We start from the raw sequence: 16341 nt of genomic DNA, 5'->3' as shown, positions 1-16341 counted from the left end.
TCCGATGGCCTGCTGTTGCTGCTGGTGTTTTTTGCTGCTTCGCACTGCTTTTATTTATTTGTTCACTCATTGTGACACTGCGTTTAGGTTTTGCACTATCCTGCTTATCTATTTAAATCTATCACTTAAATTTAATCGATGCCAACGCACTTACAGCTCACTTATAATATTTTATTGTATTAATGTTAACTTAATTGACTGTCATCGGCTCACCCCCTGATTTTCATGTTGTACATTTTTTAATCTTTATGATGAGTTTTAATAATGTAACGGTCACGGTGGAACGAACACACGAGAACCCCGTGTCATTACGTAGTTATTTTTGTATGAATATGTACGTAAAGTAAAATAAAACAAAATGTTCTTTAAATTATTTGATCTGTTCACCGCGTCATTCATCTGATGTCCTAAATATAGAACATAATAATATATAAGACCGGTTTTTATGCGTACAAATTCCAATTCTACAGGATTTACAGGTGAAAAATGTTGGGGTACTTTGATTTTGTTGTTATCCAAGTAGCTCCTCTATTTTATTGCCTTTGGAAATATAATTTCATCTTATTTTAGTATTAATCTAAGTACGGATATATTACGAAAATTGTATCCCAAAATATATATGGAATGTTAAGAAACTATCTAACTGTATCTACTTATAATTAAAAAGTAGCCAGTACTTAATAAGTACAGTAATCTCTTATTATACTTAAAATAAACGACTGTTATTATTGTATTTTTGTAATGAAAAAATAATACAAATAAAATAAGATAAAAAAATAACAAAATGGATCACAAATGTATATAATTATAAAATGATAATAATGATAAAATTTGTGTTATAAAAATCAAAACTTAGTCCAACTTAATAAAACGAGAGACAATCAAAGTGCTATTTATCACGCGGAGTCGTTTATCAAATGCATCTGTGCCGCGGGAAAAACTCACACAGTCTTTGACTATATGATTTAGCAATATTTCTTTATGCGATATTTTGCATGATTACGTTGAAGTGATGGTAACTGGCTTATATAATATCGAATAAAATGCGAAGCTGTCTTGTTAATTATTTACAGTCAATAAATAGACAAATATGTTATATTATAAGAATCGAATAAAAACGTGAACCTTTAGCAGAAGTGCCGGATTTAAATCTATGTAAGTAAAAATTTGAATCAGTATCTCGCCTCATTCACAATTCATTATATTCTTAAAACAAACATATTATATGGATATATTATAATTTAAGCCGATGTGAAGGTTTCCGCGGCAAACCGATTAGAGCTCGTGAAATTATTTGTATATTGTTTCGTACAAAATTTACAAAAAATTATATCCATTAACGTAGACGTATAGAGCAAATATTCGTAAAATTGGTTTGCGGTATTTGTATCACTTTCGCAAGATTGCGGTGCAAGCGTCGGTCGCTCAAGGTCACAAGCTTGCAGTAATAATCAGGACGAAATGTACTTATCTACCAAGTTTGAACTCTCGACCCAGTGAATGACTGGTAGTCTTTAATCATAGATAACTATAAAATTAAGTATATAATGAATGCATGTAAACTATTTTATTCCAACATTATATGCTAAATATAAATTATATTCTATGATCGCAATTTGAAATTTTTCATATTCATTTTAATAAAATAATGACGGCTAAGACAACTTTGAACCAGATTGACCTTCTACTATATAGTTGGTACAAAAAAAACTAAAGTTTTTTATTTGGACATAAATGGACGTTATTATTAATTTGATTGTAATACAACAGGTTATCTAGATTACATAATTTGGTATGCTATTGCTTTTATATTATGTATACATCTGGTTAAATTTGAAACAGATTGGTTTCATTGTCGTCTGCATAATGACCCTCATTACTGAGTCCAGCAATTAGCATTATCTCATTAAGCGGTAATCGTAATGTCATGCCGTTTACCATTGTATCGATACGGAGGTAATGTTTTTTTTGTAATCAAGCCAAAGGTGCGATACGTATTCATCTTTTGCGCTTAAAAACTTTTTCGGTAATGCTTTATATGAATTAACAATAAAAGTAATATCAATATAAATACAAGCGTTTTCCCCTGAAAGATACCTTTGGATACAATATACAATTTATTTTATTGCTTTACAAATTACAATATATTGCCTTCAAAGTTCAAAATAAAATCAAAGATTCCTTTTTTTAACATAAATTGTGTACTATATTATCGAAAAGATAGTAGACATTTTATCGCATACCATTTATTATATATTTAGCAAGCGGACCTTAGTTGTGTGGATTAATAAGCTCGAAAACAAATGCAGTTGTTAACAGTTAATGGAGTAAATAAATAAAAACAAGAAGACAGAACAACTCGATTGCAATTGTTTTTTGTGATACTCAAGGATTATATTTTATTCTTCTTGTAAGGGGTTTCCACTTCAATTACATTTTTGAAAAGCTTAACTAGGAATTTGAAATTGTATATTGTAGTTTACTGAACTACCAAATTGTACTAAATCATACTTAAGGGAAATACTGATTATATTTCGATATGATAGAAAATCATTAACATACTGTTTCCACATATGATCTGATAATCATTGCTATCGTTACACAATTATTTTGTGCATTTATTTTTATTTATTTTATGTAATAAGGTAGTCTGACGTGCATATGGGCCAGTTAGTGTTAAGTGGTCACCACCACCCATAAACATTGGCAATGTAAAAAGTATTAATCATTCCTTGCATCGCTAATGCGCCACCGACCTTGGGAACGAAATGTTATGTCTCGTGCCTGTGATCACACTGGCTCACTCATCCTTCAAATTGGAACGCAACAATACTAAGTATTGCTGTTTGGCGGTAAAATATCTGATGAGTGGGTGGTACCCACCTAGAAAATAACGTAAAGAAGAGCTTAATCAGAACAATCCGTTTTTTAATCTAATAATGGCAACACGAGTAGATTTATATTCGTATATAACACTTCATGGATCATATATGAATATTTAATAGGTACGATTTAATAGTTACATAATAAAAAAATAAATAATAGCCAATAAAAACCAAATTTTGTATTGTTTGATGTATTAATAAAATTTGAGGTTTCTTAAAAAAAACTTGTATATATATTCGACATTCTCAGAAAGCTGCTATTCTAGGTTTCATAATAGTGTACTGGAAGTACTACGGTATCGAGATAACTTCACTAGTATGCCATATGCATCGTTATATTGTTCTCTAGTTTTTCTGTGTGTCCATAGTTTTTGAGTATAAATTCTGACTTTATGCCCTAAAAATTAATTAAATCTCAGTGCCAGAAGTTTCAAAATGCGTGTTTTTTTTTGTAATCTTACAATATAATTTGGTCTGTGTAATAGTTGTTATTGATGCATTGGAATAAACGTCTTTTTATTGATAGTCGACTTTGAAATTTCAAATACCGGGTATAATAGTGCGCAAACTTTCAACAGCTGCCGTAAGCTCTGCATTAGGAAAAGGAATGCCTTTTATAATAAAGGTTAAATCTCTAGAAGCTGTGAATAGCGAATGGGTTCGCTAATGCACTGTAAATGCGGGGTTCGCTAGACATCTTGAAGTTCTGTAGGAACTTTCAATTGATTATTTGTATTTATTTTAAAATCCTTTGTTTCTCGAGATTATTGCTTTTGTTGACTGCTCCTATTCGATTTAATTTACTTGATAAGTTTGATAAAATGAAACGTTTTATTTAGCTGAGTTGGGATTTAAATAAAAAGTATAACGTATTTTAATACAACAAAGTTATTACGTTATTTGATTTTATTTTTATTTTGGCCTTATATATGTTTTAATTTCTCATACATTTAATTGAAAGATTGTATGTATCTAGCGAAAAAATTTAATATCACTAGACTTCACATTTTGAAATTGAAAAGATTTCTTTTATTACAAATCTACATTGCTAAATTTGGCTCTCAGAAGAAAAATACGTCATTTTTCATATCTCTCTAACCGAAGAACTGAGAATGAATTTGAAATGACATCAAAAGTGACCAAAAAATAAACAAGATAATTTTGCAATATTTTTTAAGACACTATCATTGAACTTAACTTAAATATATAAAAAAATATATTTTGTCGCTACCATTGCTAAATATCAGGTGACATGAGTATTGTTGGTAATGTATTATCAAAATGTATAGTTGCGGTATGGAATTAGTACAGCTTACTCTCAAGTTCGTTTTCAACATCCTCTCGTTACGTAGGAGTAAAGTAGCCATCGCCAGTGAAAAGAGGACAAACATTAAGAAATTGAACGCCACTTCTATTGTAATTTCTGTTCTGCGTCTGGAACATTCGTTACCCTCATTACCGTGTTTCATTTCACGTCTTTCATATTCCCGCCACTTTTTCATCTTATTAAAATACTTGAACGAAGCGAATGTGATATGAATTATATATCGTGAGTTATTATATTTAATTCATAGCATCCAACTCCTAGCTTTCTTACTTTATCATATCAGGTGTGTATGTTTGTGTATGTAATTTTAAACTGACGTGAAATTTGTTGCATGCAATAGCATGTTATACATGCTTACGAGACAATAAGAACCACTGAAGTTCAATTTGTTTTTCGTTTTTAATTGGACGGTGATCCTAAGAAAAGCTGCATATTTATTTGTAACATATTATTGCGTGTATATACCGCTACTTACTTTGATAGTCTTTTTTGGGCGTATTACCAATTCGAGGTTCAACGTCTGTTATACTGATACGACGTAGTTAATAAATAACGAGTCACCCAACCCTCTTCAGCCGTCCCGACAAATAGAACAATTATGCAACCCTTTGTGGTGGACACGTATTTATTATTGAAGTAAAAAGGTTACGTTATAGAACAGCGAAAGGTAGAAGGGTAATATATTAAAAACATACCCTGGCAAATATTATGGTCGGCATAAAAATGATAGACCTAGTATAGATTTTAACGTAATTGTATTTATTGTTGAAAACTGGCATGCTTCCTAATGAAAGACTATATATCAATGTTGGCCTTGGCTGTTCAAATATTGTCTACCTGATGACATTTCTAAAATTATTTTCAATCTAAGGATGTGTGTCACAATAAACAGCGATATATTTTAAACCTAACTGTCAGTCAAGTTCGTAATTTCATTCCGCATTCCGGTCAATCGCAGATACCCCAATGAATACTTTATAAACTCTTTCTGAGAGCTAAATTTAAAACGGACTCGTGTTGCTGTATTTATTCAGAGTAATATCACGCTGTGAACATTTTCAACTGGTCGTTTCAGTTCATTTTACTTTATAATTTAAATTTATGCATTCAAGTCTTAAATAACATTGATTTTAGTCAATGCTCTTAAAATGTCTATTTAATTCTTACTTTTGTTATCTTTTATTGTATGAGATTATAATATTATAGTATCAAACTGTTAGAAACGACTTATGATTTCGAATTTGGAACGCCAATAAAAAGTGAATACTTCTTCAAAATATGATTTGGAATAATCCTTTGATTTTCCTGCAGTGGATAAAATGAAACTAAAACCACACACTTCGATATGTAATCTAGGTGTGTAAAATTTATGTCATTAATTTTCATAAGTAAGTATATATTTATGAAAAAATAGTGAGGGTTATTGTAATTTTTTTTTTCAAAAAACTTACATGGGCTTTAAAATGAACTACAGGTAACAAAATTATTTTAAGATAAATAATTTGATACTAAATAAATGTTTAACACACTAGATCGACGTTTTTCACAAAAAGCATGGCCGTGTTGTATCCATAATTTACAGTCCACAAAATCGTTTTTTTTGCTATGTGCGTAAGTTGTTTGTTAATACGAATTAATTACATTAATAAATTTATTTATCTCTAAGCTTAATAATATAAACCTGTGCATTTATTTTTATAAATGAAGAGCTATTACGCTTTTGATTTTATATGGGGATTCCAAAAAAAAAGTTATTCTGCCGTTGTTAAGAAAAAGCCTTTTTTTTACTATATAAATTTGAAATCATTTAAATTTTAAAATTCAAACGTCTGTCACCTTGTTTAACTTTTTGAATATTTCTATATATTTGGTTTTGTATTTTGCATACGTACGTGTAAATTTTAGATAAAATCACATATTTGTTCATGTCTTAAAATATATTTCTTATTCGGGGTGTAGATAAATTTGTTCAAGACGTGATTTGAATAATCATGCAATGTATGTATCATTTACTCGAATATTTAAGAAGAATCGTGACAAACCTTGAGAGAAAAGAAAAATATTATTATTTGATATATTATATTGAAGCGCTACTCTGTGTTAATATTATTTATCTATTGTGAAATTAAAAATTGATATAGACTACTGGCTAGAATATGTTAATCAAAACTGAAAATTGTGGGCTTAAACCTGGGCAAGCCCCACTGAGTTGTTCTAAATTTGTGTTCATAACAAAATTCATCTCGTACTCAGCGGTGAAGAAAAACATTGTGAGGATACCTACCGATCAATCGACCCGTATTGAAGCAGCGTTGTGGAATAAACTCCATACTTTCTAATCAAAAGGAGAGGAGACCTTTGACAAGTTTCACATTTCAGTTGCAGCATGTTGAAATTTAATTTCAGCATGCACGAGTGTGTGCTGCTCAAGCTTTCAACCTGTGACTTATGCTACATAGATACTCCTTTCACTGTTCAAATTCGCCTGATCAAACCGTTTAAAGTGACATCTTGTTTAGTACGTCAAGCTAAATAAAAAAAAGTAATGCTAAATAATATCACTGGTGGTAGGGCTTTGTACAAGCTCGTCTGGTACTACTTACTCATTAGATATTCTACCGTAAAACAGCAGTGCTTGGTATTGTTTTGTTCCGGTTTGAATGGTGAGTGAGCCAGTGTAATTACAGACACTAGAGACAAAACATCTTAGTTCCCAAGGTTGGTGGCATATTGGTGATGTCGCTTACATCACATCATATGTAACATTTCTTATAATGCCAATGTCTATGTGCGTTGGTGACCACCTATTATTAGGTGGTCCATATGCTCGTCCTATTCTATAATATCGAAGTTCTGGTATATATCATTTATTTTTACTTTCAAATTATTTATGAAATTGAAATTAATTTGGGTGATTAGGTTTGTTAATAAAAAAAAAAATTAAGTCAACGGCTTTATAATTAACTTTAATATCGTTGAAAGGCTCGGTAATATTTATAGCTTGTGGTCGCGAGTAAATTAGCTTAGCCGTACTAAGCTATTTGTAAACAGGGTCGGTGCTTAAAACATAATTACGCGAGTCTGCATTTACTGAGCGTCGCTCTTCCCTTGTTTTATTTTAATTGCATTCTACGTAGTGTTTACCATTTTATTAACCCGTGACGCAAAAGGGGTGTGGTGGGTTTGACACAAATGTGCAAATTTTGTACCAGATTGTCTCGTTGTGTTGTATTTTTATTGGATGGTATAATACGGTTATCCGCTTCGACTGAAATTTATTGTACGACGATTAAAAATTAACCTAAGCAAATTAGATAGGTTTTTAAGAATCTTTACTCGATTTACTATGATAATAATAATATATAATAAGTTATTTTACTAGTAATCTTATCAAATTATAGCAATTTGAGTAAGAATTTTTAGTTGAATTTGCATCTTTTGCAAGTGCTGTTAACAATAGAGTGAAAAAGTAGAAAATCCAACATATTGCATCCTAATTAGTTTCAAGTTATTACAAAGTGCTTAAAACTTACATTTTTACGACATTGTTAGATTAATTATAGAAAGTCAATAAAATAATATATCAATAGTAATAATGTAATAAAGCGCATATATCTTATTTAAAAAATCTTTCTTGCGCCCGTAGTTATGTTAAGCTTATGAATAAGGACCATAATATATTTTAAATCAGTAACTAATCTGTAATTTATACGTTTCTGAACAATTAGTTTAACTGAGTCCTAATTTAACATTATACGTTTGGTTCGGTTCGGCCACTAAAAGTTTAGGGATCTGTTAAAAGTTTTAAGTACCATAATTTTAGATAAGTAATACATAAAACGTTTCATCGTAACTTAATTTTTTAAGCTCAAGTATATATTTCTTATTTTAATTAAAATATAATTGAAAAATATTTTTGTATTAACATAATCTCAACTAATATATAAATTTGAAGAGTTTGTTTGAACACGCTTATGTCAAAACTAATCAGAACTATTTTGATTTAGAAAAATCCTTTAATTAGGTCATATATTGAGATAGGTACCCACATAACGTTATTTTGCGATCCACGGAGGCGGCTAGTTAGTAATAAAGATATATTGATTGGAAATGTTCTCAATAACAGCAGCATCATTCTTGTTTTCTGTTTCTTACTTTTATTATAAATGCATTTGATCTATTGACTTATTGCTTAAACTAATCAACAAGCCATTGAAGATTGTCCGAGGCCTTGTGCTACTTCTTATTTTTCCAGATCCGTGATGGAAAATGCTAATACCAAGAACCACGAGTTATTGACCATTCCATTTTTCAACGATCACTGGAAGGTCTGATATAGAAAATACTGCATAGGTCAAGGTTCCTCATTCATGAGTGAATCGGCTTTAGATCACAACTTTTATGCTTCTAACAACGTATATGTAGTAGCACTTTTCGCAACATATATTAATGACTCCTTCCATAAAAATAGTCCATATATAATCCAGACCGATTTCGGCCACGACGGCCAATTTCAAGAGAGATTAGCCAACTGCGCCTGCCATATTATAATGCATAAGTGTGTGCGTGTGTTCTGAGGTACGGGGGTACATACTTCAAACTTTTAGACTCCGGGCTGCTATTGAGAATTTTCTACAGAAAAACTCAATAACTTTTTTATCGGTCCGACCTGGGTGGGATTTGAACCCAGGACCACCGGGTCTGCTGCCTTACATCTAGCCACTAGAGCAACGGGGCAGTCCATAAACGAATGTGAAAGATCAAGGGTTTGATTCATTATTTAACTATAATTGGTTATTTCCGTTAGAACCCTTTTATGATATTTGACTTTATGCCGACAAAGGGTCGGACAGCATCCATCTTTTTTGTATTAATAGCTACTCGGCTGGCTTTGCTTGGGAAAAAATATTATATTACCTCGTTTTTAATAATGATACATATATTAACAAAAAATGTAATACGATCAGCATTATACTTCATCTTACTGCATGTCTCACTATATTTGCATGGGTTATTCTTATATCATGATATGTATTTAAAACAAATGGTTCAGTAGTAGGTTGCCTTTTTTTGCATATAATAACAATATTTTTAATCCCTTTGAAGGTCGAATTCAAAGATTTTAATCTCATCAAAATTCGAACCCAGAACTTAGAAGTTACTTTAAATTTCATTCATTAATTTTTATTTAAAACATTAATATTGTTATAGTTAAATTAATACCATTAAAAACATTTACATATTGTAAATAAATACAAGTTTTCTACCGGAAAAAGTTCCGAGATCACATGTCAAGCCAAGTCAGTTATTTCATGTTTTTATAAATTGTTTTATAATTAGTTAGCTAACATTTATGGTGACGGTATCAATATAAGACATATTTATTTACTAGACTTGGCAACAGATATTGAAATCTACTGACGTAAATCTAATATGCTTACATAATCACATTTTACAAAACTCTATTTTGATCCTAGATTAAAATTAAACATTTAGCCTTGGAGTTAAATATAAATACAGTGAATTAATCTATAATTGAAATTGTTTAATAAGGGTTATATGTGCGTAACAATAACTTTATACGACAAGGGCGTAACTAATTAAGTACTACAGAAATGTTTATTAGAATATTTATTAATTTAGTCAGTATTATGTAATATGATATAATACACAATATAAAGCTCATTGAAGATGGTTTTGAACATAATAATTATACGATTTAAAAAAGGTCATTAATGCAATTATTATTTTTATAATTGGATGTATATTATTTAGTTGGTATTAATAGTATGCCATAAAAGGTTTCTTGTTTTAGTACTTCATTTATTAAGATATCATTTATATAATATATAATGTACATAATATTATAAAACAACGATGACTGCCTCGTTGGTCTAGTGGTGATGTAAGACAGCAGACTCGGAGGACTGCCATTAAAAAAGTTATTGAGTTTTTCTGCCAGAAAATTCTCAGTAGCAGCCCAGAGTCTGAAAGTTGGAAGTGTGTCACTCCCGTGCCTCGGAAAGCACGTAAAGCCGGTCGTGTCGGATTGCCGTCCCATCGGATTATGAGAGTTAGGGAATAGAGAATGCACCTGTGTTTGGGCACACACTTGTGCGCTATAATATATCCTGCGTAGTTGGCTAATCTCTCTTGAGATTGGCCGCCGTGGCCGAAATCATTATTAGAGGACATTATTATTATTATAAAACAAACTTCCAGGCGATGTTCAAAGACTACTTAACAGATTTTCATACGTCTTTCACGAATGGACGGAGTGATGCATGAGGAAGCTGTAAGTGTAATATTTAATAAGGTTTTGTACAAATTGGCAGAAATACGACAATAAATGTTGAAGAAATCGATGAAATGTTTTCCGCGTAAACCATTAGAGTTATTTGTATAACGATATAAACGTTTTATGTAGAACATTATTCTGCCTCTGAGAAGCCACGACGGGTAACTAATATAATTTAAATATGAAAATAGTGAGTCAAAATAAATCGATTGTTATATTTGTAGTGTACAAAGCGTAAAGTCGAAATATTAGCTTATAGGCAGCCATGATGAAGATTCTAATTAATTTAGATTTGACTCTTGTGTACTGTTAACCGCGATCTATTGTTGCATAAAAATTACGGAAACGCCACATTTTAGCGAAACGACAAACTCGCATCTGGCACTCCGCGTAAATGATGTTAAGTTTGACAAGTTCACGTTTGCACCGAGTGGCGCGCACTTTTAAAACAAAGTGCAGAACATTTAAACGTCCGCATGTACGACATCAATTCTTCAACTTAACGATAGTTGTTCTCTGATCGTTTATTGTAAATATGGTTTTGCATTACTTGTAAAATACTACCTCGCTGGATTGTATTACTACCATTTTTTTGTGTTTTTAAAATTCCTCTTAATAATGGCCATCGAATTTCAAACACAGCAATGAGATTGAGATTGAGAACATCGCAAGAGATATTTCTATTTACATGTCTTTTTACAAATAAGTGTACAATCTGTATTATCTCTATGAAATGAAATGGCTTAAGACAACGGGTTTTTGAGGCACAGGTGCTTGTGAAACTCTGGACCGCTGTTGCGTGTTTATTGACAGAAAAGGCCCATAGCTGTTATTGGCACTACCTGTGATTCTAACCCGGCATCATGATGTACAATTGTATAAGCTAGTTATTAGACCAACGATGCAGTACTTGTCATTTTATACGTAGGAATCTTCGAAATAAATTATCATTTAAATCGTTTTTGTCCTCAAATTTACATAACAAAGTGTGGGCGCTACGAATCAAATAAACAATAATTAAGGAAGCGAAGGGCTGTCTTTTACCATTTGATGATTGTAGGCTTATCGCTAAGCGTTGAACAGTATGTAAATTATCTAAGTTTAATTGGCATATTTTGTTAAAACCGCTACGAATTACAACAAAAAATAACTCACCGTAATTTGTTTTTTACCTATAAAAATCCTACCTTATCCGATATTTCTTTTCACTTGGTTCTTACTATTTATCCTTGTATATAATATGCCTGGTCTATATTGAGTCTGTACCAAATGAGACTAGAATACGTTGTGTGCGCTAATGAGCGCAACAAGTCTGTATAAAGCGATGATGTAAAAAATCAACAATCGTTTAAACGTTTTTTTTAATCGATTTAATGGTATTCTATAGAAAAGTGTATCTTACTACAGCGTAATATACTACACTTTTGAATAGTCCTTAATAAGATTATGTCGTTTGAGATGTTCTCATCACAGGATTAGTTATCAATTTGACAGGAAGCTATTCACGAAGTTAATTAGATAATTGCATCTTACTCAAAACAGGATATCATCTAAGACGGATGAAATGGATGTATACCTAAACGTATTACTAACAACTGTATAACAGTTGGTCCTTACTGATTATATTTCTTTTATTTGCAATAAAATTTTAAAATTAAACGATATATATGTGCAATTCTCACAAAACAACAGATTGTTTTATTAAGGGTAAAGGTGTTTTATAACATTGAGATAAAACTAATAAAATTTAGAACATTTCTGTAAGGATAAAAAAATATGTGCCACGATACACAGCAAAAAATATGATAATTGTGAATATAGCTTTGTTGCAGAATATTTACGTTTCAAATTATATGTAATGAAAACATTTTTTTTTGTCATAATTTCAACGTGATCTATTTGTGGTGTCGTAGAACCCAAACGGAACCTCACCAATCATTCCAGATTGGTGAGGTTTTTTCTGTTTAAACCAGACCAGATTTAGTCGAGATAGTACTTAACTAAATTATGAAGATCTGTTCTGGAGTTTGAAAATCATCAGCTCATTTTCTACCCGACAAAAGATTCGCAGGTCCGATTGATTTAAAATTGCAGTCGTCCACCGCGACGATGTTTGTTTTAAAATATTACCAGGTACTTATAATAATTTTAGAGGGTTTTTTGTGTTTGTGTATTTATTTGGTTATTAAAAAAGGACGCTTGGTTTAATAAGGTTAAAATTGAAATAATATACATTACATTAATAAACAATTTTAATGTTATATTTACAATTCTATAGGCAGGTAACTTATTATGAAGTCTACATAGAACAGAGTATCATTGCTTATTCATAGATTTCTAATATTTACATAACACTTCCTAAAACTAAATAACGCTTACCAATAAATAAACGTCACGAGTAACCGTTTAGTACCAAGCACGGTAAAAATAAACTTAAACAAAACTATCGTATTTTGAATTTATAATTATTATTTTAATTGCATTGATTGGATTGGACTAATAAATTAGAATGTTTGGTTGTTTACACGCGGTACCGCAAAAGAAGAGAAAGCGTTCCCTCGGAACGCTGCTGCTTTTTTAATGGCTGTGCATTAATAAAGACGATATCAGACACGCGTTGAATCCCCATGACAACGTCCATGGCGAGCGTTGCTACCTATGTTCATAAAAAATATTCAAGTTTGGGGTGAATAAGTAGACCGAAGTTTCACCGCCGTAGTACCGCTTCTTTTGCAGCTCCGCTTGTTAACAAAATATAGTGTAATGTGAATCTTATAATAATCGTTAATTTATTTAGAATAAGTATATTTACATACAATAATTTACATGTTATTGATATGCTTTTTAAGATTAGTTATTTGTACACAGTTTGTGTTAAAACGTCATAAATATAAGTTATATTTACATAACGTATAGCTTTTGAATCATCTACGTGAGTTTACAAGCCAAAAATCTTAAACGATTATGATTAAAAATCGTATAAAATGGCTTCTTTAAAATACTCACGACCTATTCTTATTGATATATTGTTTTATTAATGACGAAAACTACGTTTGTATGTATTGTTGTAGATAAATTTATGAAACATGCCAAGTTGCAATAAAATTATATTTACTCTCGTGTTTTCATATTTATTTACAATGTACTGACATAATTATAACAATGTATTTTCGTCAAAGGCTTGTTTTGTTGTATCCAAATAACATGCATTTTGAAAGCCTTAATGAGATGTCAATTTCACATTAGTTTTTATTAACGCAAAAATTGCTATTAAATAAAATTGTTAAAATTATTGACGTACTATAGTACGGAAGAAAATATGTAGTAAATACATTTTAAATTTCATTGCATTACTAAAAAAAATATTCGTATTTATTCGCCGCTACACAAAAATGGGTATACATTACGCGTGGCCGCCGCGTGAGCCAATTTCCGAGGGTTTGCAACGCGTAATGTATATGTAGTTTTACGTATTCGTAGGTTTATGGCTTTCTTATTCGCTGGTTCTTTATCAATATAATGTTAATATTATGGAAGTCAATTAGCAGATGCCTCACCTAATGGTTGTATTGTCTCAGCTTATAGATCGAAGCCATTAGGTATTACTTTGCCAGTAAGTATGCTGTTTACAACAGGAACTGAAATGATGTGTTTATTTAATAATATTTAAATTAATTACAGACTTAATACGATTTTAGAAGCTTTTTACAGTTTTTTAGTCGTTTGTCTTGAGTCTGGGTGTAAATATCTATATAAGTATGTATTTACATAAGAAAAGTAGTATATGTAGTATATCAGTTGTCTGGTTTCCATAGCACAAGCTTTGTACAAGCTTAATTTGGGATCAGATGGCCGTGTGTGAAAAAAATGTCCCAAGATTCAATAGCGACTCTAGATCTAATAAAATTTAGTATTTTGTTTTGGATGTGTGTCTACACAACTCAAGTAGATTATTGACTATAATAAATGGTTAATAAATTGAACGCACTTATGAAAAAGTTTGACTAGCTGTTACTAATCACAATTTTCGACATTAACCTCCGCATATTAATATGAGCAATTTATATTATCAATAATGTACAAAATAACATTACATTTGTATAACATTAAATTGACACTTAAGGCTTAATCATTAAACTTATCACCTTGCGCCGCGTATTATTTGTTGATTTCTATTTTCAATTACAATTGTAAAATTTATTTTCAAACTAAATATAATGTAAAATATGAGCTGTGACAGCCCTGAGATCGCAGCAAGAGCGTGCAGTGGCAAAGCTTGATGGGAGCTGAACGCTGTTGATTCTGCAGTCGGTTGCCAGTTGTTGTCGAGAACGGACTGCTCGATCACATTCTGCATTGTATCTAATAAGGAAATTCATCGATAATCACTATACTATAACTTAGCATTATAATTTAAAAAGGTTGTTGAATTACAGAGAAAATAATTAAGGAGTGCACATTTAAAATAACAGGGTTATATTTTTAATTTATTATTTATAATATTGAATAATAAATTCAAACTTTACCGTAGGTCGTAACATCTGGTGTATAAAATTTTTGCTCAGCCGGTTGTAATGCCACCACGAAATCTGTATAAAAAAGAGTCATTATTCATGAGAAGACCTGTAATGTTTACTTATATTTTGTAAATAAATAAATAAATGTCTGTTTGTCAGTTTTAAAATTTCATAATGTAGATTTTCATGGTAAACTTAACTTATATAATAATTATTTACTTTGTGAATTTAAGACAAGTTAGTTAACACATATAGTACGTATTTACAAAAGAAAAGTAGTATATCACTAGTCTGGTGTCCGTAGTACAAGCTCTGCTTAATTTGAGATCAGATGGAAGTGTGTGAATAATGTACCAGGATAAATTATTATTATTTTATAGTATATGTCATACGTACGTACTACAACTAAAGTGTGCAATTAACTACTATCTGTTAAGTATACACACACGCTAAGAAACATCTAAGAATTTTCTTTAATTATTTTACGACTGTTGAAATGTTTGCTCGTACATATTTCTTGTTAAGATAAACGAGACAAGAGTTTACACACACACATGCACGTGAAGAAATGTAATACAGTCTCATAAATCGTAAGCAGCTGAACAAATAAGTATTAATATTAGCAACGGTTTGCCCCTGAGCGCCTGTTGCGATTATGTCTGTTATATCAAAAAGTACCAATTTGCATATTTGCCTAATAAAATTATAAGGGGTGAATATAGATTATTTAATTTGTTTAATTATTGCTTTTATAATATAATTGTATACTTATGTTAATGGAGCTAATGTTCAGCTATTTGCTTAATCAGCCGTAAGCACACTTTTCAACAAAGCTTAGCTGTTTCTCGAAGTTTTTTATTATTATAAATTACAGTTATTATTCATCGAAATTATGGCTCTAGATCTAAAAGATAATATTTCTTATAAAGTTTCGTCTGTCTTTGGGTAAAAACTTACGTGGTGGTGTCGACATCTCCGTAGTTATTGGTGCCGGAGTGGTCGTTGTTGTTGTTGTCGTGGTTGTTGTTGTTGTCGTCGTTGTGGTTGTTGTCGTTGTTATCTTAATTTCTGTGGTAATTATTAGAATATTATAGTCTTTTTTAACTTAACATTATTTATTTATATTTAATGATTCGTTTATATTCGACTATAATTTTATTAAAGTCTTTGGAAATAATAACCGAATCCATAAGTTAATTATTTTGCAGTTAAAATGGAATACTTTGTGTCGGTGTATGGCTGTATGAAGGGTGAGTGAGCCAGTGTAATTACAAGCATAAGGAATTTAACATCGTAGTGCGTCATGGGCATGTC

The 16341-nt window shown here is 30.9% G+C and overlaps 1 protein-coding gene across 1 annotated transcript in view; it reads right to left on the bottom strand.

Annotated features, from left to right (window-relative positions):
• Positions 1 to 14514: 14514 nt before the first annotated feature.
• LOC126773503 (lachesin-like) overlaps positions 14515 to 16341 on the bottom strand; it is a 52700-nt gene continuing 50873 nt past the window's right edge. The window contains exons 8-11 of the mRNA XM_050494454.1: positions 15985 to 16095; positions 15037 to 15099; positions 14656 to 14872; positions 14515 to 14548 (exon numbers count right to left, since the gene is read on the bottom strand). Coding sequence (XP_050350411.1) covers positions 14515 to 14548; positions 14656 to 14872; positions 15037 to 15099; positions 15985 to 16095 — 425 coding nt within the window. The remainder of the gene's footprint in view (positions 14549 to 14655; positions 14873 to 15036; positions 15100 to 15984; positions 16096 to 16341) is intronic.

This window comes from Nymphalis io, chromosome 14 (assembly GCF_905147045.1).
Source record: "Nymphalis io chromosome 14, ilAglIoxx1.1, whole genome shotgun sequence".
NCBI lineage: Eukaryota > Metazoa > Arthropoda > Insecta > Lepidoptera > Nymphalidae > Nymphalis > Nymphalis io.
The sequence above is the reverse complement of the archived record's forward strand: the minus strand, read 5'-3'. Positions and strand labels throughout refer to the sequence as shown.